The sequence below is a fragment of the Elephas maximus genome, chromosome 21 (genome assembly GCF_024166365.1).
Source record: "Elephas maximus indicus isolate mEleMax1 chromosome 21, mEleMax1 primary haplotype, whole genome shotgun sequence".
Classification (NCBI taxonomy): Eukaryota; Metazoa; Chordata; class Mammalia; order Proboscidea; family Elephantidae; genus Elephas; species Elephas maximus.
In genome coordinates, this window is record NC_064839.1 from 42,130,036 (window position 1) to 42,151,760 (window position 21,725).

The following is a 21,725-nucleotide window of genomic DNA, read 5'->3' on the forward strand; positions in this document are numbered from 1 at the left end:
TAATCAGGAACAATCAATAACATTTTCAACTAAAATTGGAAAAAATCCTATAAGCAAAATATTAAGTGCCAATACTTAGTTTTAATAAAGAAGTGACTGAAACCCTGTCACAAAATATATTCTGGATAGGTTTTATTGTTGTTTATTTTTTAATCTGAGATAAATGAAAGCAGTTAAAGCCTTGGTCTCAATGTACCCTTAATTCTAAATTCTAAAGGCATCAGTAGTTTACTTAGGGCTGTTTAAGTCAACGCCAGAAGTTCCCAGACATTTTCAGTGCGTGGTGCCCTACGTGTCCTGGTAAATTTTACACAGCTCTCTAAGCCAAAAGAAATGCCTAACCGTTGTCTTTAGAAAGTGATTTAGGTCCAAACAATCTAAAACATATTTATGTTCTGACACCTTAACACCCTTTTGGAAAAGTAGTACATATAATTTGAAAGAAAAATAATATTTTTATTTCATTTTTAATTACACAAAATTATTTAGTAATCAGATGTCTGTACCTATTGGGCGCAGCACAGCACCTCAAAGCTTGCAATCTGATTGGACAGCACAACCCTCATTTTTTATCCCACACTGCTTTTACCTTGTACCTGTTTTGTTTTTTTTTTATCAAGCTAAAAACTCAAGCTTCACAAAGATAGCATGTCATTAAAAGGAATGTATTGCAGTCTAATGTTGAGAGTGAACTACCTCGAGTAGGCTATTCTTTAACAGACTCCAACCATGTTTTCAAAGGAAGTGGATGTAAGTTACTTTGCTTAACTGAACACCTCAAACAATGATTAACAGATATTAAGTCTTCCTGTATTTCTCTTGAAAATTGAAAATATCGTGGGAGCCCCTGTTAGTCTGATGCAGCATTCTGGGGTGCCTCGGGACACAGCTTGTAAATCGTGGGTCTATACTATGCGTCCTTCATCATTCTTGGACATGCATGCTAAGTGATAAAGATGTCCCTCCCACCTATTTCTTTACCCCCCCTTTTTTTTAATTCCTTCTTCCTTTAGTATTCACACAATGTAGTAATTCAATATGCTCAAATATTTTAATTTTATGTAAGCTTTTAACATACTTGGCAGCATATTGAATTAGTATTATGCCACTTAGGGGAACTAAGAGTCTCTGATATAGTGGAACGTGTTGAAAATTAAGCAGTGACAGCTACCTGAGTATCGGTTGAAGTTGGGTGAATTTATTGACCTGACGTTTAGTTCTGTGATTAAAGCCCCCTTTTTTTAACAGTATAGGATTGTTATGAGTCAGAAATGACTCGTTAGCAACGGGCTCGGCTTTTTTTTTTTAAGTAACGACAGCTTGAATAACCATTAGTTTCACTGAATTTCCTCTTTATGTTGCTGTTGGCATTCTTCTCCAATAGGACCATGTTTTCAGATGAACGATCAGTATTTTATGATATGTAAAAGTGAAAAATGGTGACTGTATCTGCACCTTCTTTTAGGTGTTTGCCCAACTACTGTGAGCACGGTGGTGAATGCTCCCAGTCCTGGAATACTTTCACCTGCGACTGTGCACACACAGGTTACAGGGGAGCAACTTGCCATAACTGTAAGCCAAACAGACACATCTGCATGTTCTTACCTCTGTTCTGATTTCATTGTTCCATTTCCCTTTTCATTGTGCTGGTGTGTGTGTCCATGTATGTTCAACCCTGGGTTGCAATGTACAACCCTGGATCTTGGCATCCAGTTGATTTCTAGTTTATTTTAATCTACCTTATTTCATAAAGTAGTCAAGATAGATTTAAGAAATACATAATATAAAACAAGATAGAAAAGAGTAGTATAACTGGTAAAGGGAGCATATGTGTAGGATAGCAAAAGGGTAAAATAAAAAATAAAATACAAATGCAGAACATATGACATAGTCTTGTTCAGTCATTTGAATTGGGCCCACATTTTGACTCTAGGCTTTTGGTACCCAAAGGGTAGGTGGAAACATACTCGGTTACCAAATTCTTAGTGTTCCTACAATTTAATAAAGATATTCTTAGAAGCAGCAGCAGATGGACTGGGGTGACTCGTGATATAAAGATTTATACGTCAAAGAGACACGAGGTAGTGCTTAAATTCTCTTGCAACCCTGTTTGATGAGGGTGATGAGGATTAGGTGGTAGATAATGACTATTGAATATTTTCTAAATGCCAGACACTAATCTAGTGTTTTGTAAGTGTTAACTCTTTTAATTCTGAGGACAGACGTAGAGGTGAGTACTGTTATTAACTCTAGTTTATTCACAAGGAAATAGATCTCAATCAATGCGCCTGAGCCTACTTCAATAATTGAGGCTAGTGAGGATGAGGACATTTTGCAATCATGTTCCAGTACCCTTTTCCTCTGTTATAAACCATCTTTTCTGATGAACTGCTCATACTATTCTGTTGTTCAGTAACCTGTAGGAACTTATCTTGGGGGATGGGGAGGCTGAAATGCCCATTATTTCCTTTCCTTTTTAAGATGTCACCACTCACTTTTCTGAGCAACTTCTGTCCTAGTCTTATTTCCTACAACCTTGACGTCAGGCAGAAATGTTAGATGCAGCCGCCAGTCTCACCACCCCCAGTCCCTTACACTGGTCCATGGCTTCCAGTCCTGGTGGCCCCACAGTGGACCCTTATAAGTCTTGGTTCAGGGCAAGAGAGGGCGTGATCAAGAGGCACTCTGGGCCCCACTCCTAAATGCTTCTACCGCTACAGCCAGAGTCATTTCTCTGGTATTGATTGTATGTTTGGGAGTGCCTAATGTGATTTAATGAAGAATATTTACTGTTGAGAAAGCCACACCTCACACGTAACCAGAGGCCACGTTACCTGAGCCAGGTCATCTAGCTAGTGGAGGGATAGTAGATTTTATTTTTTGGTATCCTCCACCATCCCTAGTGTAGTACCTAATTCAAAACAGAAAACTACTCAATGTGTTATAATTAAGTATTCATTTTTAATTATTGTCAGTGATCTAGTTTAAATATAATCACTAGCAGCTTTGAGGAAAAACTAAACAATAAACAAAAAAGCTATTTTCGTCTACAGCCCACCATTTGAACCAGTGATTGAGTTAATTTATTTAGGTTCGTGAGCAGATGATTCAGATGGAGCTGAAAATTTTTTGGCAACAACCATTCTGAGAAATGGGGCCAGAATGACAGAGCTGGTTATAGTGAAGCTACCATTGTCTTTAGCATGAGGAGAGGGAGGGGCAGAAATGGGGTCCTTTAAAGGGTTTTACTAGATAAATAATACATTAAACGTCATTCTGTAAAAGTCAAGCAATACACATAAAGCAGAAGTCCCCGATTGCCCCTACCCAATCATATGTCCTCTCTAGTACTAGCCTTCCCCTCAAAGCTATGTGTGTGTCCTGCCAACCTCGTTCAGGGCGTTTATGAGCATATGTATAACCCTTTGCCATTGAGTCGATTCTAATTCATAGACAACCTGGAGGACAGAGTAGAACTGCTCCATAGGGCTTCCAAGTCTATAAATCTTTATGGAAGCAGACTGGTGGGTGCAAATCACAACTTTTCTGTTTGAAGCCGAGTGCTTAACTCCTGTGTCACCAGGGCTCTTGATCCTATGTATACACAAATAAAAATGTAAAAAGAGGCCATTTTTACATGCTTAACTAATTGGCACAAAATACAACTGAAAACACCCTATGTGTATATTTCCATCTAAGTAATATACAATTGGAGTCCCTGGGTGGCGCAAATGGTTAATTAAGCCCTTGACTACTAACCAAAAGGATTTTGGTCCAGATCCATCCAGAGGTACTTTGGAAAAAAGGCCTGGCGTACATTGAAAAGATCATAGCCACTGAAAGTGCTATGGAGCTCAGTTCTTCTCTGACACACATGAGGCCACTATGAGTCAGAGTCAACTCATTGGCAACTGGTTTAGTTTTGGTTTAACATACGATAAGAACAAATAAAACCATCAGATTATGGAAGAGTGGGAAGGTAAATTTGAGTGATTATTTGAATTTTTTTTTAACATTGAACAAATTAACTACATTAGTTCATGTTGTCTAAATACTCGTTAAAATGATTTTCAAAAATTTAAAATAGATTCAGAGAAGGATATGGGCATTGTTTCTTTCTCATTTCACAGAATAAAAAGCTTAATGGAGTTTATTGGTACATTTAGCCAACTGTTCAATAAGAAGTATGCATCATGCACAGGTGTTAATATAAAATCTTGTCCATGGCAAAAGTGTATTAGATAATCAAAAACATTCCATTATGGATCAGAATATATTGAGACCAATTGGAGGCATGTTTCATATAACTATTTCTTCTGCTTTGAATTTCAATTGCCTTGAGTTCCCATTACAAAGCCTGTGAGAAGAGAGTATAGTTATAATTTTATTTAAAACTTTTTTATTGCATATTTATTGGACAGCAGGAGATTATTTAAGGAGATTTTACTAATGCATTTCAGATGTTCAGTATTAAAAGGTGATGCTAGAATTAGAAATTGTAAAATGGATGTTGCAAGATAAAGATATCCCGTTTACTTATAAGTGTCTTAACATTTAAGCACTTACCTTCTCCTTTCTTATTCCTTGTAATGTAAAAATAAATGTCATAAAATACAACCTCATTTTTTTTTTCTATTGAATCTAGTTTCATCCATATTAGAATGAGTTTTGTATTTTAAAGTATGTCATACCTTTTCTCCTGGTTGTTAATGTACATACTATATTTCAAGACTTGGAGTATTTTGTGTCCAAATTAAAATTTAAGGGATTCATTTCATACGATTCCATTTATGGTGATCTTTTTTTACAGCTATCTATGAACAGTCATGTGAAGCCTATAAGCACAGAGGAAATACTTCAGGGTTTTACTATATAGACTCAGATGGAAGTGGCCCCCTGGGACCATTTCTTGCATATTGCAATATGACCGGTGAGTTAGTCGACTATCATTTAATAGTTAAATTTGCATGAGTATTTGAAACACACAAAATTAAAGTGAAACAAGTAGAAAATTGGCCTAATTGCGACTTGATTAAAATATTTATTATTCAGTAGAAAAATTGAACATAAATTTTTTACAAAATTGTTTAATAGTGATGATTTAAAATGTTGTCATTATTTACTACTATATTATTGGCATCTGTATAGAATATTTAATAATAAATATTTCTGTTTTGTCCAGAAACAAAAATGATAGTGATTTCTCTGACCAGATTAATACTTGTGAAAGCTTTGAAAAGTATTCACTTTTTAAATGTATGTAAACATAAAACTTATTTATTCTTGAATTATTTACTTACGTAAATTTACATAGGAATTAATAGGCATAGAAAATGCATTTCACTTAATTCAAGGTCCATTCATAATAAAAAAAATGAAGAAAACTTAATAAATTATCAATAGAAGGAAATTTTCTTAATTTTATAAAGGGTACCCACAAAAAAACCTACAGCATATATCACAGTCTATAGTGAAATATTGAAAGCTTTATCCCTGATACCTGGAGTAATACAAGGATGCTTGCTATCACCACTTCTATTCACTAGTATATTTTTAGAAATCCTAACCAGTACAATAAAGCAAGAAAAAGAAATAAAATATATGCATAAAGAAAAGGAAGAACTAAGATTCTCATAGTTTATTGATGTCCTGATTATGTAGTAAGACTATCCTAAACTTGCCTGTGAGCAGCTGATATTTGATAAAGACCTAAAGTCTGTTTAATGGGGAAAAGACAGTGTGTTTAACAAATGGTGCTGGCATAACTGGATATCCATCTGTAAAAAAAATGAAACAAGACCCACACCTCACACCATACACAAAAACTAACTCAAAATGGATCAAAGACCTAAATATAAAACCTAAAATGATAAAGATCATGGAAGAAAAAATAGGGACAGCGCTTGGGTCCCTAATACATGGCATAAATAGTATACAAACCATAACTAACAGTGCACAAACACCAGAAGAAAAACTAGATAACTAAAAATCAAACACGTATGCTCATCTAAAGACTTCACCAAAAGAGTAAAAAGAGAACCTACAGACTGGGGAAAAAATTTTGGCTACAACATATCTGATTAGGGTCTAATCTCTAAAATCTACAAGATACTGTATACCTCAACAACAAAAAGACAAATAATCCAATCAAAAATGGGCAAAGGATATGAACAGACATTTCACCAAAGAAGACTCTCAGGCAGCTAACAGACTCAAGAGGAAATGCTCATGATCATTAGCCATGAGAGAAATGCAAATCAAACTATAATGAGATACCATCTCACCCCAACAAGGCTGGCACTAATCCAAAAAACATAAAATAAAAAATGTTGGAGAGGTTGTGGAGAGATTGTAACTCTTATGCACTGCTGGTGGGAATGTAAAATGGTACAACCACTTTGGAAAACGATTTGGCGCATCATTAAAAAGCTAGAAATAGAAATACTATATGATCCAGCAATCCCATTCCTAGGAATATACTGGAAATAAGAGCCATCACATGAATAGACATATGCACACCCATGTCCACTGCAGCACTATTCACAATAACAAAAAGATGGAAACAACCTAAATGCCCATCAACAGATGAACGGATAAACAAATTATGATACATACACACAATGGAATACTATGCAACAATAAACAACAATGGTGAATTTCCAAAACATCTCACAAACATGGGTGAATCTAGAGGGGATTATGCTGAGTGAAATAAGTCAATCACAAAAAGACAAATATTTTAAGAACTCAAGAAAAGTTTTAAACACAGAAAAAAGTGTTCTCTGGTGGTTACAGCACACAATACTGGGGAAGTCAGACTAGTTTGACCAAAGCAAAAGCAAAGAAGTTTCCTAGACATATCTAAACACTTTGAGGGGCAGAGTAGCTGGGACTGGGGCCAGGGGACCATAGTTTTGGGGGACATCTAGGTCAACTGACATAATGTGGTTTATAGAGGAAATGTTCTACATCCCACTTTGGTGAGTAGCATCTAGGGTATTAAAAGCTTGCAAGTGGCCATCTAAGATACATCTATTGGTCCCATCCCATTCAGTACAAAGGAGAATGAAGAAAACCAAAGACACAAGGAAAATACTAGCCCAAAGGACTAATGGACAACATGAACCGGAGACTCTACCAGCGAAAGACCAGAAGAACTAGATGGTGCCTGACTACCACCAATGATCGCCCTGACAGGCAACATAACAGAGAGTCCCAGACAGAGCAGAAGAAAAATGTAGAACAAAATTCCAATTCATATAAAAAGACCAGACTTAATGGCCTGACAGAGACTGGAGGAACCCCCAAAACTATGGCACCTGGGCGCTGTGTTAACCCAGAACTGAAACCATTCCTGAAGCCCACTCTTCAGACAAAGATTAGACAGAACTAAAAATAATATACATGAGGAAAATGCTTCTTATTTCAATCAGATATATGAGACAAAATGGGCAGCTCCTGTCGAAAAGCAGGATGAGAAAGCAGGAAGGGACAGGAACTGGTTGAATGAACACAGGGAACCCGGGGTGGGAGAATCGTGCTTTCACATTGTATGGATTGCAAACAATGTCACAAAACAGTATGTGTATAAACTTTTGAATGAGAAATTAACTTGAGCTGTGAACTTTGACCTAAAGCACATACACACACAAAAAAGAACCAGAAATAAAAGATACTAACTATAAAAAAAGACTCTCCTAAGCAGTGTATAAACTATTAAATTTAAGTAAATCACTGGATATGAAGTTAATATAAAATTAGTTCTATATATCAGCAATAAACAATTGGAAAATAAAATGTTAGATGATTCTATTTTCATAGTATCAAAAATCTCAAACACAGAGGAATAACTCTAGTGAAAGATGTTCAAGCCTTCTACACAGATAAGCATAAATGCTCTAGAGATAAAACGAAATCCTAAATAATTAGAGGAACTTAAAATTTTCACTGATTAGAACTCAGTATTGTACAAATGCCAGTTCTTCCCAGCTATATATTGATTTAGTGCAAACCCAAGTTAAAATCCCAACAGGGTTTTTGGTTGTTGGTTGATTTGTTTATTAGGGTGAAAACTGGCAAATAGATTTTAAAATTTTAAGAGAAAATGCAAAAGGACAAGAAGAACCAAATGAATCTTGAAGAACAAATTTGGAGAATTTAACTATGCCATAAAGACATTATACAAATAGGCTGTGTAAAACAGTATGTTATTGACATAAGGATAAACAAATAGGCCAATGTGGAAAAAGATAAAGAATCTATAGACTCACTAATGTGTGGGTGGTTGATTTATTGTGTCATCAAGCACATGCAAAAAAAATGGATTCTAGCTGAATTGTGCTGTCCAATATGGAAGACACTAGCCACAAGTGCTTATTTAAATTAAATTATAATTAATTAATAAAATTAAATTAATTTAAATTAAAAATTTTTAACTTAATTAACATTAAATCCAATTAGATGTTCAATTCCTCACTTTCGCTGACGACCACATTTCAAGTGCTTGATAGCCACATGTGGCTAGGAGCAATCAGCACAAATATAGTACATTTTCATCGTTGTAGGAAGTTACATCAGATAGTGCTGTGTTAGGAACCCAAAGTTTTATGCAGTAAGATAAAACAGAAAATTGCAATATTAAACAAGGCAGGAGATGATAGGAAGAGGATTTGCTACTTGAAGTTGGCCAGTCCAGGAAGGTCAAACTGGGCAACTGATGTTTGATGTAATACTTGAAGGAGCCCAGAAAACCAGCTACCTGAAAATCTGGGGTAAGAACCTTCCAGGCAGAAGAAATGCAAATGCAAAGTCTTGAGACAGGAGCTTGCTGGGTGTGTTCAGGAAACAGCAACAAATCCAGGGTGGCTGGAATATGGCAAGTAAGGGGAGAGTAGTAGGAGTGCAGGAGAGTCAAGTGGGGAGAGGGGGAGAGCTAAGGGGGTCTTGCACAATGTTGTAAGGTCTTTGGTTTTTACTCTCAATGAGATGAGAAGACATTACCCATTGCTGTCAAGTCGATTCTGACTCATAGCGACTGACCACCCTATAGAGAAGGCACTAGGGAGCTTTAAGCAATGGTGTGATGCAATCTGATTTCTTTGACTAGGATTATAATTTCTCCTGTGCCGGGGAATGCCTATCTAGGATCAGGGGTAGAAAGGAGCGAAAACTATGAAGAGGCCATCAAAAGTAATGCAAGAATCCAGGCAAGAGTTAATGATGGTGGCTTGCCCCCAGATAGTAGCAATGCAGGTGGGGAAGGAGGGTAGACTTGCTCACTATTTACAGTTGAGGTATGAGAAAATGAAAAGAGTTAAAGATGGCACCACAGTTTTTGTCCTGGGCAACTAGAGTGGTTGAGTTTTGCCATTATTTGAGATGGGGTAGGAGAAGAAGATTTGAAGGGAAAGATTAGGAGTTGAGTTCTAGACATGTTGAATTTCTAAAGTCAAACATTCAGATGCAGACATTGAACATGTAGCTGAATGTGGGAGCAACAGTTACTTTATACAGGTAGTCCATGACTTACAACAAGGTTCCATTCCAACAGCTCCATTGTAAGTTGGTTCTGATGTAAGTTGAATGCCTCATTTTTTTTTTTTAGTTTTCATTATCCTTGACTTTTATTATCAATATCTTTATAAACCTGATCTTTATTTGTCTTTGGGAGTTGTAAACATTACATATAAACTTAGATATATTTTAATATATACATACATATTACTGATGACAAAAATTAAAAAAAAAGATCTGAAGTACAGTTCATCATAACTTGAATATGTCATAAGTTGAGGACTACCTGTATTAATGTATAATCCTAAAAACTGCAGGGTGGTGGTAAAAACCTGGGCAACAGAATTTTTTAGGGGGGAGAGAGAGTTACTGGAGAAGGTGTCTTTAGAGATTCTTAAGATAACACAACTGCCTGGTTTCCATTTGCTCTCACAGCCGTGGAGGACATTGCCCCAAGAACCAAAGCAACCTAGGGAGGGTTCCCACATGCCTGCGCTCTCTGTGAACTCCTCAGTCTGTACAGTGCAAACTCCAGACACCATCCCAAGAGGCTCTGACAGTGGTTGGGGTGGATCCATGGAAACAGTATTTTAAAATATTTTCCGCAGTGATTGTTACGTGGGAACTGCTGTTTTAGACCTGTGGTTCTCCAACTTTAGTACACACAGCCTGCTTCTTCATGTGAGAATTAATCGTAAGTGTGGGAAGACTTCACAGAGAAAGAAAGAAAACTTTGCAAATATAAGACATTGATTCAAGTGTCAAAATGTTTTTTTTTTTTTTTCAAATTTTACAGTTTGTACAGGTTGAGTTATGGGTGAGATTTAACAGTCTGCCACTGCATCTCCATGAAACTTCCATTCCCACAAATGCATCCTGAATTATTCCTACATACATGCTATATAAAGTTTTGATTCTGAAAATTAGATATTCTTTAAGTTGATAAATATTGCTAGTTCTTAAATATATAATATGAATTATGTATGTGTGTATAAATAGATCAGTATATATACATATATATGTATATGCATATATATGGAGAGAGAGAGAGAACAGATTCTATGGTTCTACGAACTAGGATTGTGAAATGAGGCCAAATGGGTTATAGAGTCCGGGGGTGGGGGGCATAATTCAGCCCATGGCAGGGGAGGGGAATGGATGAGAGGTAGGACGGTAGCTTTCAAGCTTTCGTGAAAATGAAAATCCCACAGTCTGTGCTCATCCCTTCCCACTGCACCACTCCCAAGACTCGTGAACTTAATTTCAATGACTGGGTTAAGTCTACAGTTAGAGGCCTGGAGCGCTATACTATTAACAAGCACCCCGCAGGATTCTGAGACAGGGGCTTCTGGGACCTTTCCTTGAGAAGGATGGTGTTTAAAAATTGTAATAATACAATTTTACTTTGCTGAGCTGATTCTGACTTATGGTGACCCTATGTATGTCAGAGTAGAACTGAGCTCTGTGGAATTTTTAATGGCTGTGACCTTTCAGAAGTAGAGCTCCAGGCCTTTCTTCTGAGGTGCCTCTGGGTGAACTCAAACCTCCAATCTTTTGGTTAGCAGTATAGTGCATTGACCTTTGAACTACCTAGGGACTGACACTTTTACTTTAGAGATTTCAATATTAAAGCCCTTCTTAATAACTATGCGAGTTAATATCTACCTGTTATTATTCAAATGCAGCCTCATTTCTATCAAATTTTGCTCCAGGATGCTGACTGTGCTTCCATTTCACCTCCCTCACGTTCATTAACAGAGCACTTCCCACCTGCTTCTGCAGCCTTTTTCACATCTATCACCCTCAGCTATTTAGCATGAAGCCACACAGGCCCTGCAACCATACTGCTTAAACAGCATGTTTTTCCTTTTTACTGTCATCACAGTAAAAAATAGCAGTCAGCCTAAGATAAATCAAGTTCTTAATTACTCAGTTACTTTATATACAATTCACATCATTAGAAATCTCCTCAGAGAGAGACACCGGTGGATTCAAACTACCATTTCATTTTTTAGTGTATTTATGAAATTTAGTAGTTTTTCTGCCTAGTTCAGCTGTCTCTTCTTCGTTGTTGCCCTCTGCCTCCTTCCCTAATGACTCTCTTTGCATTTATTAAAGGATCATTTTCAAATGAAAAGTAAAAATATGACTCTTATGCAGATTGAAAAATAAAGGCTACACTTTTTTAGAATTTCTCTTAACTTGTTATTAATGAGTTACAACCAATTCAGAGGAGAATCCAAAGAACAGAACCATCTATACATTAGGAATAGTGAAATGACTACAAATAGAGTTAAGATTGGCTCCTTCCGTAGCAGGGGAACTTGCTTGTCTTTGGAAAAGAATTGGAAACGGGCGGTGCAAATGGTTAGTACACTCAACTGCTAACTGAAAGGTTGGTGGTTTGAGCCCACCCAGAGGCACCTCAGAAGAAAAGCCTGGTGATCTATTTCTGAAAGATCATAGCCATTGAAAACACTATGGAACTCAGTTATATTCTGACACATATGGGGTCTCCATGAGTCAGAATCAACTCAATAGTAACTGGTTTAGTGTCTTTCTGTTGCTTTTCTGTCCAAAGCAAACTCCTCTGTTTGGATGCCAGCCCAGCACATTCTGTACCCACCCTGCTTATTCAACCTTCATACCACCGGTATAGAAAAGAATTACGTGTTGCAAACAGACAATGCCTTGCTTTCTAAGCAAAAATTCTGGCGACCTGGGTTTGAGTAAATTTAACTATGTCTTGGGAGTTAGAAACAGTGAATTTCTCTGGAGAGATTTAAAAGCTTATCTCCTCCAGAAATATTTGCTTACATTCTAAGAGTAATAAAAACCTAAAGGCCTGCCCCTCCTCTGCTTATCGAAGATTTGTTACATTCCAGACCCAAAGTCTCTCTTTTTGGGTGGGAGGAGGGGAAGATGTGCCAGCCACCCTCTCTAAGCTACAAGCCTCGTAATTGTGGGGCTCCTCTCCTCTGTTACAGCTCTAGCATGCCCGGTTACATCTGGCCTTTGGAAGTCAGTGCCGCTAAGACTGTGAGAAAATGGTACCTGATCTAGAGGTCTTGTGTTTCTATTAGTATAGATCTCTGTCTCTATGTTGTTGTTAGCTGCCATGGAGTTGGGCTGTGACTCATGGCGACCCCATGCACAGTGGAATAAAATGTTGCCCAGTTCTGCGCCATCCCCATTATCCGTTCTGGATCAGACTGTTGTGATCCATAGGGTTTTAATTGGCTGATTTTCAGAAGTAGACTTCCAGGCCTTTCTTCCTAGTCCACCTTAGTCTGGAAGCTCCACTGAAACCTGTTCAGAATCTTGGCAACCTTCAAGACTCCATTGATAGATTGGCAGTAGCTGGCATGAGGTGCGTTAGCTGGAATTGGACCTGGATAGGATAGCAATTTCCTATCTCTATCTCTCTATCTCTATCTAATCTGTGGCAGACTAGCTTGGTAAACTAGAAGTAGGAAGACATCTCAGACCCTTCACAATTTCAAACTTAACATTATTTTGCATTGCTATCAGTTGTCTACAATTTAAAGTTACAAAATAGCTCAAAGACAATGAAAGGCTCAACGCCCTATAGAATCAGAATCAGGTAACTCAGAGGGGTGAGCTCTAGTCTAGACAATACATAGTTCTCATTCTTTTGTTCATTCCCTCATTTCTTCAACAGGTATCTTTTTCTGTGTGTTGTGCTGTATGTTACAGATGCCACGGTTAGCAAACCGAAAAGTGTCACTGTTCGGGCACAGCTTACAGACTAGTGAAGACAGATAAAACAAATCACAAAGTATCTAATTAAAAATTATGATGAAGTCTATGTCTTTTACAGTTGTTATTTCTAAATAGGTGTTTGTAGAAGCATCAGATAACACAATCATGTCTGAACAGTAAAGAGGCTCTTAGTTAAGAGTTTTGAGAGAGTCTCCCTTTAATAGAACACATGGGATTTGGAGCATGGCTACTGGGACACCTATTTCCTTTGCTTAGAATCTACTGTGATGATTTCATTATCTCTGCTTTGCCCTGGAAATCTAGATTGTCTGATAAGTGTGGTATCCGTGAAATGTCCTACTTTGTGGTACTTTTCACTAGAAAATAGAATTGCTTCCAGAAGATATCATAATATTGAAATTTTGGAATTTCAAAAGAAAGCAGTTAGAAAAGCTGTCTTTTAATGATTGTCATGCACCATGCGTCTGTCAGTTTGTTGTAATGTGGTGGATTGCATGTTGCTATAATGCTGGAAGCTAGGCCACCAGTATTTCAAATACCAGCAGGGTCAGCCATGGGGGACAGGTTTCACCGGAGCTTCCAGACTAAGACAGAGTAGGAAGAAGGACCTGGGAGTCTACTTCTGAAAAAATTGGCCAGTGAAAACCTTCTGAATAGCAGTGAAACATTGATATAGTACTGGAAGATGAGCCCCTCTGGTTGGAGGGCACTCAAAATCTGACTGGGAAGGAGGTGTCACCTCAAAGTAGAGGTGACCTTAACGATGTGGATAGAGTCAAGCTTCAGGACCTTCATTTGCTGATGTGACACAACTCAAAATGAGATAAAACAGCTGCAAACATCCATTAATAATTGAAATGTGGGTGTACGAAGTATGAATCTAGGAAAATTGGAAGTCATCAAAAATTAAATGGAAGCCATAAAGATCGAGATCCTAGGCATTAGTGAGCTAGCATGGACTGGTATTGTCCATTTTGAATCAGACAATCATATGGCATACTATGCCAGGAATGACATCACTGTCATTATCAAAAAGAACATTCCAGGACCTATCCTGAAGTAAGACCTGTCAGTGATAGGAAAATATTCATACACCTACAAGGAAGACCAGTTAATATGACTATTTTTCAAATATACCCACCAACCACTAAAGCCAAAGATGAAGAAATTGAAGATTTTTACCAACTTCTGCAGTCTAAAAGTGATCAAACATGCAATCAAGATGCATTTATAATTATTGGCGAGTGGAATGTGAAAGCTGGAGAAAAAGAAGAAGGATCAGTATTTGGAAACTATGGCCTTGGTGATAGAAATGACACCAGAGATCACATGATAGAATTTTCTAAGACCTACGACTTCTTCATTGCAAATATCTGTTTTCAACAACATGAATGGTGACTATACACGTGGAACTCCATGGATGGAAATCACAGGAATCAGACTGACTACATCTGTGGAAAGAGACGATGGGAAACCTCAATATCATCAGTCAGAACAAGGCCAGAGGCCGACTGCCGAACAGATCATCAATTGCTCATATTGCAAGATCAAGTTGAAGCTGAAGAAAATTAGAACAAGTCCATAAAAACTAAAGTATAACCTTGAGTATATCCCACATTAATTTAGAGACCATCTCAAGAATAGACTTAACACATTGAACAATAATGACAGAAGACCAGATGAGTTGTGGAATGATGTCAAGACATCAGACATGAAGAAAGAAAGAGGTCATTGAAAAGACAGGAAAGAAAGAAAAAGCCAAAATATGTGTCAGAAGAGACTCTGAAACTTGCTATTGAATGTACAGTAGCTAAAGCAAGTGGAAGAAGTGATCAAGTAAAAGAGCTGAACAGAAGATTTCAAAGGATAGCTCAAGAAGACGAAGTAAAGTATTATAACGAAATGTGCAAAGACCTGGAGTTAGAAAAACAAAAGAGAAGAACATGCTTGGCATTTTTCAAGCTGAAAGAACTAAAGAAAAAATTCAAGCCTTGAGTTGCAATATTAAAGGATTTTATGGGGAAAATATTAAACAATGGAGGAAGCATCAAAAGAAGATGGAAGTAATTCACAGAGTCATTGTACCAAAAAGAATTGATTGATGTTCAACCATTTCATAAGGTAGCATATGATCAAGAACTGATGGTACTAAAGGAAGAAGCCCAAGGTGCACTGAAGGCATTGGTGAAAAACAAGGCTCCAGGAGTTGACAGAATACAAACTGAGATGGTTCAATAAGCAGATGCAGCACTGGAGGTGCTCACTTGTCTATGCCATGAAATTTGGAAGACAGCTACCTGGCCAACTGACTGTAAGAGATCCATATTTGTGTGCATTCCAAAGAAAGGTGATCCAACAGAATATGGAAATTATCAAAAAATATCATTAATATCACACACGAGTAAAATTTTACTGAAGATCATTCAAAAATGGTTTCAGCTGTACATCAACAGGGAACTGCCATAAATTCAAGTTGGATTCAGAGTAGAACGTGGAACAAAGGATATCATTTCTGACGTTAGATTGATCTTGCCTGAAAGCAGGGAACAGGAAAGCTTTTTACCTGTGTTTTGTTGCCTATGCAAAGACATCGGCTGTGTGGATCATAACAAATTGTGGATAACATTGCAAAGAATAGGAATTCCAGAACACTTAACTGTGCTCATTAGGAACCTGTACATAGACCAATAGGCAGTCGTTCAAACAGAACAAGGGGATATAGTGTGGTTTAAAGTCAGGAAAGGTTGTGTCAGGGTTGTATCCTTTCACCATACTTACTCAATCTGTATGCTGAACAAATAATCTGAGAAGCTGGACTACATGAAGAACGTAGTATTAGGATTGGAGAAAGACTCATTAACAAACTGTGATATGCAGATGACACAACCTTGCTTGCTGAAAGTGAACAGGACTTGAATAGTTACTAATGAAGTTCAGTATGAATTGTACCTCAACATGAAGGAAACAAAATCCTCACAATTGGATCAGTAAGCAACATCATGATAAATGAAGAAAAGATTGAAGTTGTCAAGAATTTCATTTTATTTGCATTCACAATCAACGCCCATGGTAGCAGCAGTGAAGAAATCAAATGATGTGTTGCTTGGGTAAAGCTGCTGCAAAAGACCTCTTTAAAGTGTTAAAAAACAAAGATATCACTTTGAGGACTAAGGTGCGCCAGACCAAAGCATGATATCTTCAGCTGCTTCATATGCATGCGAAACCTGGACAATGAAGGAAGCCTGAAGAAGAACTGACACCTTTGAATTACAGTGTTGGTGAAGAATATTGAATACACCATGCACTGCCAGAAGAACAAACAAACTTTGTCTTGGGAGAAGTACAGCCAGAATGCTCCCTAGAAGCAAGGATGGTGAGACTTTATCTCACATTCTTTGGACATGTTATCAGGAGGGACCAGTCCCTGGAGAAGGACATCGTGCTTGGTAAATTAGAGGGTCAGCGAAAAAGAGGAAGACCCTCAAAGAGATGGATTGACACAGTGGCTGCCACAATGGGCTCAAGCATAACACTGTTGTGAGGATGGCACAGGGCTGGGCCTTGTTTCCTTCTGTTGTACACAGGGTCGCTATGAGTCGGAACCAACTTGCCAGCACCTAACAACAACAATGTAAACTATGACCTTGATTCTCTTAGTATTGTTGTTGTGTGCCATTGAGTCAATTTCAACTCATAGTGGCTCTATTTGTAAGAGTAGAACTGCTCCATAAGGTTTTCTAGGCTGTAATCGTTATAGCAGCAGATCTCCAGGTCTGTCTCCCACAGAGCCACTGGATGAGTTCAAACCACTGACCTTTTGGTTACCAGCCAAGCACTTAACCATTTATGTCTACTGGGCTCCTGTGAATCTCTTACACGGTCTAAAAAAGCTGAGTTGTGACCCAGTGGACGCTGAACAACAGGGGAGCCCCTCTCAGCATGACTCAAAAGGCAAAGAGACCAAGGCATTAAGCAGGTATTTGTCCTGCTCTTTCAGTAACTACTCCATCAGAGTTAAACTTCCTCTTGCATGCCCTTGATTGGCAACAGGAAGAGGAGAACAGTTTTTGAATAGTGAAAGCAGGAACACAGAGGCTGGGCTAATAGGTTTGCCTGGCTAGTAACTTTAAACTTCTAATAACCAAGATTAAATCAGCTAAAATTCTCGAATTTTGCACCTATGATATCGCCTAGTTCTGCCTCTTCATTTTCCAAATTTGGAAATGAAGGCTCAGATTTTACCTGTCTTTCCAAAGGGCTCAGATCTGCAACCCAGATCCTGTGATGGCTGCTATACTGTGCTTCTGTCCAGAAATCCATAAGCCATTTCATAAGTGTCTTAGTTTCCTAGTGCTGCTGTAACAGAAATATCACAAGTGGGTGCCTTTAAAGAAGAAAAATTTACTTTCTTACAGTTCAGGAGGCTAGAAATCTGGATTCAGGGGACTGGCTATAGGAGAAGGCTCTAGGGGAAGATCTCATTCTCTTTTAGCTTCTGTTCCTTGGGCCTTTGGTGACCTTCACGCCACATCTGTCTTCCACATTTGTGCTTCCTTCTGTGTCTAATCTACTCTTTTTAAAGCTCAGAGGTGATTAGATTTAGGACATATCCTACATAGATACAGCCTCATTAGCCTAACATAGAAACTCTATTCCCAAACGGGATTGCATCCACAGACATAGAAGTAGGAATTCCAACACATATTTTTTGGAGGGACACAATTCAGTTCGTAGCAGTAAGTTTATATATCATGTCCTCTTTGAGGAAAATATTTTAACAATAAAGCTCTTGGAAGCGGCCATCCAAGGCACAACAATTGGTCTCTATTTGCTTGGAGCAACGGAGGAAGAAGGAGAGTCGGGAATAAGAGGAGGAAATGGAATGTGTGGCTAATTGCCTCCACGAACAACTGTTTCCTTTGCCATGAGACCAGAAGAACTAGGTGGTGCCTGGCTACCATTACTGATTTTATAAAAGAATCTTGATCAAAAGTTGGAAAATGCAGAGCAGAATTTCAAATTCTTATGGGCTCCAGATCTTCTGGAGCCATGGCGGTGGATGAACCCTTGAAACTATTGCCTGGAAATAATCTTTAAACCTTAAACCAAAAATATCCCTTGAAGTCTTCTTAAAACCAAACAGTAGTTTAGCTTAAGTACTGTAAAGTGTCTGTCTTGAGCATTACGCTCTTTTAAGAACTATCTATATGGGATCAGGAGCCCTGGTGGCACTGTGGTTAAGAGCTTGGCTACCAACCAAAAGGTTGGCAGTTCAAATCCACCAGCAGCTCCTTAGGAACTCTATGGAGCAATTCTACTCTGCCCTATGGGGTTGCTTTGAGTCGGAATCAACTTGACAGCAACAGGTTATATGGGATTGAATTGACAACAGCAACTCGAACAATTAGATAGGAACCCCACAGGGAAGTGAATTTATGTTAATGGAGAAGGAACAACTCGGAAAAGAATGAGAATGGTTGTACAACTTGATGAATGTAATGACTGTCATTGAATTGTACATGTAGAAACTGTTGAATTGGTATATGTTTTGCTCTGTATATTCTCAACAACAACAAAATAAATAAAATTAACTTTAAAGAAAGCTCTGGGGGAGCTGAAATGCAAGGGCAAACACAAATAACAGCTATTGTTTCACAGCTAAAGAACAGTTCACACATGGAAGGAAATAAGGCTGTCAAGCCTGTCTCCTGCCCTAATTAACATGCTTCTCCATTCAAAACACTACATGACAATGAGATGGAGGGTGGGAGTGAAGTTTATCAAAGCGTACCTTTTTATATTGTTTTGATTGTTGATCCATGTGAATGTATTAGCCAGTAAGAGAAAAAAAAAAGTCTACTTACTATTACTGGTTTTCTCCAATTTGGAAAATTTCTTTGTATACAGAAGAGATTGTGTGACTTAACAGCACATATGTAGCAGAGTTCTGAAAACTTGCCATCTGTTTCTTACCTATTAAATCAGAAGCCTTCTGATTAATGTGTTCTTATGCTTGCATATCTCACAGTAGAAATAATGTGGTCTATCCCTGGGAAAGAACCCTGGTGGTGCAGTGGTGAAAGGCACAGCTGCTAACCGAAAGGTCAGCGGTTCAAACCCACCAGCGGCTGTACGGGAGAAAGATGTGGCAGTCTGCTTCCATAAAGATTTATAGCCTTGGAAATCCTATGGGGCAGTTCTGCTCTGTCCTATAGGGTCGCTGAGTCCCATTTGACTCGACTGTAACTGGTTTGGTTTTGGTTTATTGCTGGGAAAGTTGAAAGATAGATACAACATGCCTTTCTTCTGTTACGAACATTATGGAATTTTTATTTCATAAAAGTAGTTTTGGTAATCAATATGCTGGGAATGTTTATAGACATTCTGGATAGCTATAGTACATACCAAAAAAAAAACCAAAAAACTAAAAACTAAACTAAATTTGTTGCCACCGAGTCGATTCTGACTCATAGCAACCCTATGAGTCAGAATAGCAAAACAGTAGAACTGCTCCATAGGGTTTTCAAGAAGCAGCTGCTGGATTCGAACTGCCAACCTTTTTGGGGGGGTTAGGACCTATAGCTCTTAACCACTGTGCCACCAGGGCTCCAGCTATAGTACATACTCAAAAATATTTTATTTTTTGTAGCGGCTTCACTGGTGATGGGAGCCCTGGTGGCACAGTGGTTAAGCGTTCAACTGCTAAACAAAAGGTCAGCAATTTGAATCTACCAGCTGCTCCTTGGAAACCCTACGGGGCAGTTCTACTCTGTCCTTTAGGGTGGATATGAGTCAAAATTGACTCCAGGGCAACGGGTTTGGTTTTTTGGTTTGTACTGCTGAAGCAGTATTGGCTATGTTCAGTTAAAACGAGTAATTTCCAATTGCTTTCTCTAACTATGAAGGTCACATGATACCGAAATGAATATTTGCACATTTGATTAAAAAAGAAATAGATGTATACTCATAATGTTGATTAAAGAGAGAAATATATAAGACATAAAAGTTTGCCTTTCTTCTTGCTGGTAACGTAAATAATTTTTAAGAGGAGAAAAGTCATTGCTTACATTATGAAATTTAAACTATTTCACTAATTCTAAAATGCACATTTTTTTTTCACATTGTAACGTCTTTGAATACAGGATGTGCTAACAGTCCACAGGGTCTTACAATTACGATTGGTAGCATCTTTTTTTCGTTCTTGAAGGTACACAAAATAATGATGCATTTTTAAAAAGACAGGATATCAGATTTGATGAAATAAAATATATTACAGAAATTTAATCAGTTTTCCAATTTTTTTTTTTTTTACCATAAATACCCTCTGGGTAAATTATATAAAAAGTAAAATAAAATCAATGTAAACTCATTGTAATAATACAAATCTCAGGGAAAAGAGATAGTTTAGTATAATTTAAAATTTTTAGGAATCCCGTTTGTGTTGATTCTACCTTGCAGAGAGGTTTGATGACTAGAAAAATTTGATACTCAGATAAAAGGTGATTTTGATTTTCTTTATTTATTTTAACTTTTACAGACTAGTGATGGTCTCCTCTCTTTCTTCCCCCATTTCTGCATACAAGAAACTGCATGGACCATCATACAACACAACGGCTCTGATTTAACCAGAGTCAAAAGCGCTAATCCAGAGAGCCCATATGCTGGGTTTTTTGAGTATGTGGCCAGCATGGACCAACTCCAGGCCACAATTAACCTAGCGGAACACTGTGAACAGGAGCTTACTTACTACTGCAAGAAGTCACGGCTTGTAAATAAGCAAGGTAAGTAAATTGAGGCATCCGGCATGTTGCAGGTGTTGCCTAACGCACTTCACTCAACCAGCTCCTGTGGCTTTTAATTCTGCCAAGATGGTGGCATTTAGTCGCTGAAAGCGTATGATCCCAGTATGCTTAGCAAACGCATTACAGTCTGAAAGTCACCGAGACGCTTTTGCCTGAAGAAAAGAACAAGGTCAGTTTACATTGAACTTTGTTCAAAGCCTTGATTGCTTTCCAAGTCTCCTCCTGGCTTTAATCGGATAACTGTGCAATAAAGAGCTTCTCTCTGATACTTGATGAATGCGCAGTGTTCATCCCTTAGAAAGGGCAAGTGACACATAAGATTTGTTTTATCATGGAAAAGAGCTAATAAAAATATGGCTGTTTCCTGAAAGTGGCTATTCTGTGTGATGGTTTTCCATGGATTGTTGGCAGCCAGCCTCAGGGGATAACTGAAAATTAAAATAGGCTGCCAGACACATAGTTCATCCCTGGGCTTCAAACCCTTTTGATTCTGGCTCTAACCTCTGCTGAAAATTTGCATTTCCACCCCAGATATACTGAATTAGAATCTACAGTTTAACGAAATCCTCAGGTGATTCTTATGTCTAACTTCCTGGGACCTTGTTAGAACTGCAAATTCTCAGCTTGGGTTCGAACTGGAACAAACAGAATTAAAGCCCTGGTTCA

The 21,725-nt window shown here is 38.0% G+C and overlaps 1 protein-coding gene across 6 annotated transcripts in view; it reads left to right on the forward strand.

Moving 5' to 3' along the window:
- Positions 1 to 21,725, forward strand: part of CNTNAP4 (contactin associated protein family member 4) — a 385,387-nt gene that overhangs the window by 294,427 nt on the left and 69,235 nt on the right. For all 6 annotated transcript variants that reach the window (XM_049864933.1, XM_049864936.1, XM_049864939.1 and 3 more), the window contains 3 exons: positions 1,466 to 1,572; positions 4,811 to 4,930; positions 20,841 to 21,038. In XM_049864933.1, the coding sequence (XP_049720890.1) occupies positions 1,466 to 1,572; positions 4,811 to 4,930; positions 20,841 to 21,038 (425 nt within the window). The remainder of the gene's footprint in view (positions 1 to 1,465; positions 1,573 to 4,810; positions 4,931 to 20,840; positions 21,039 to 21,725) is intronic.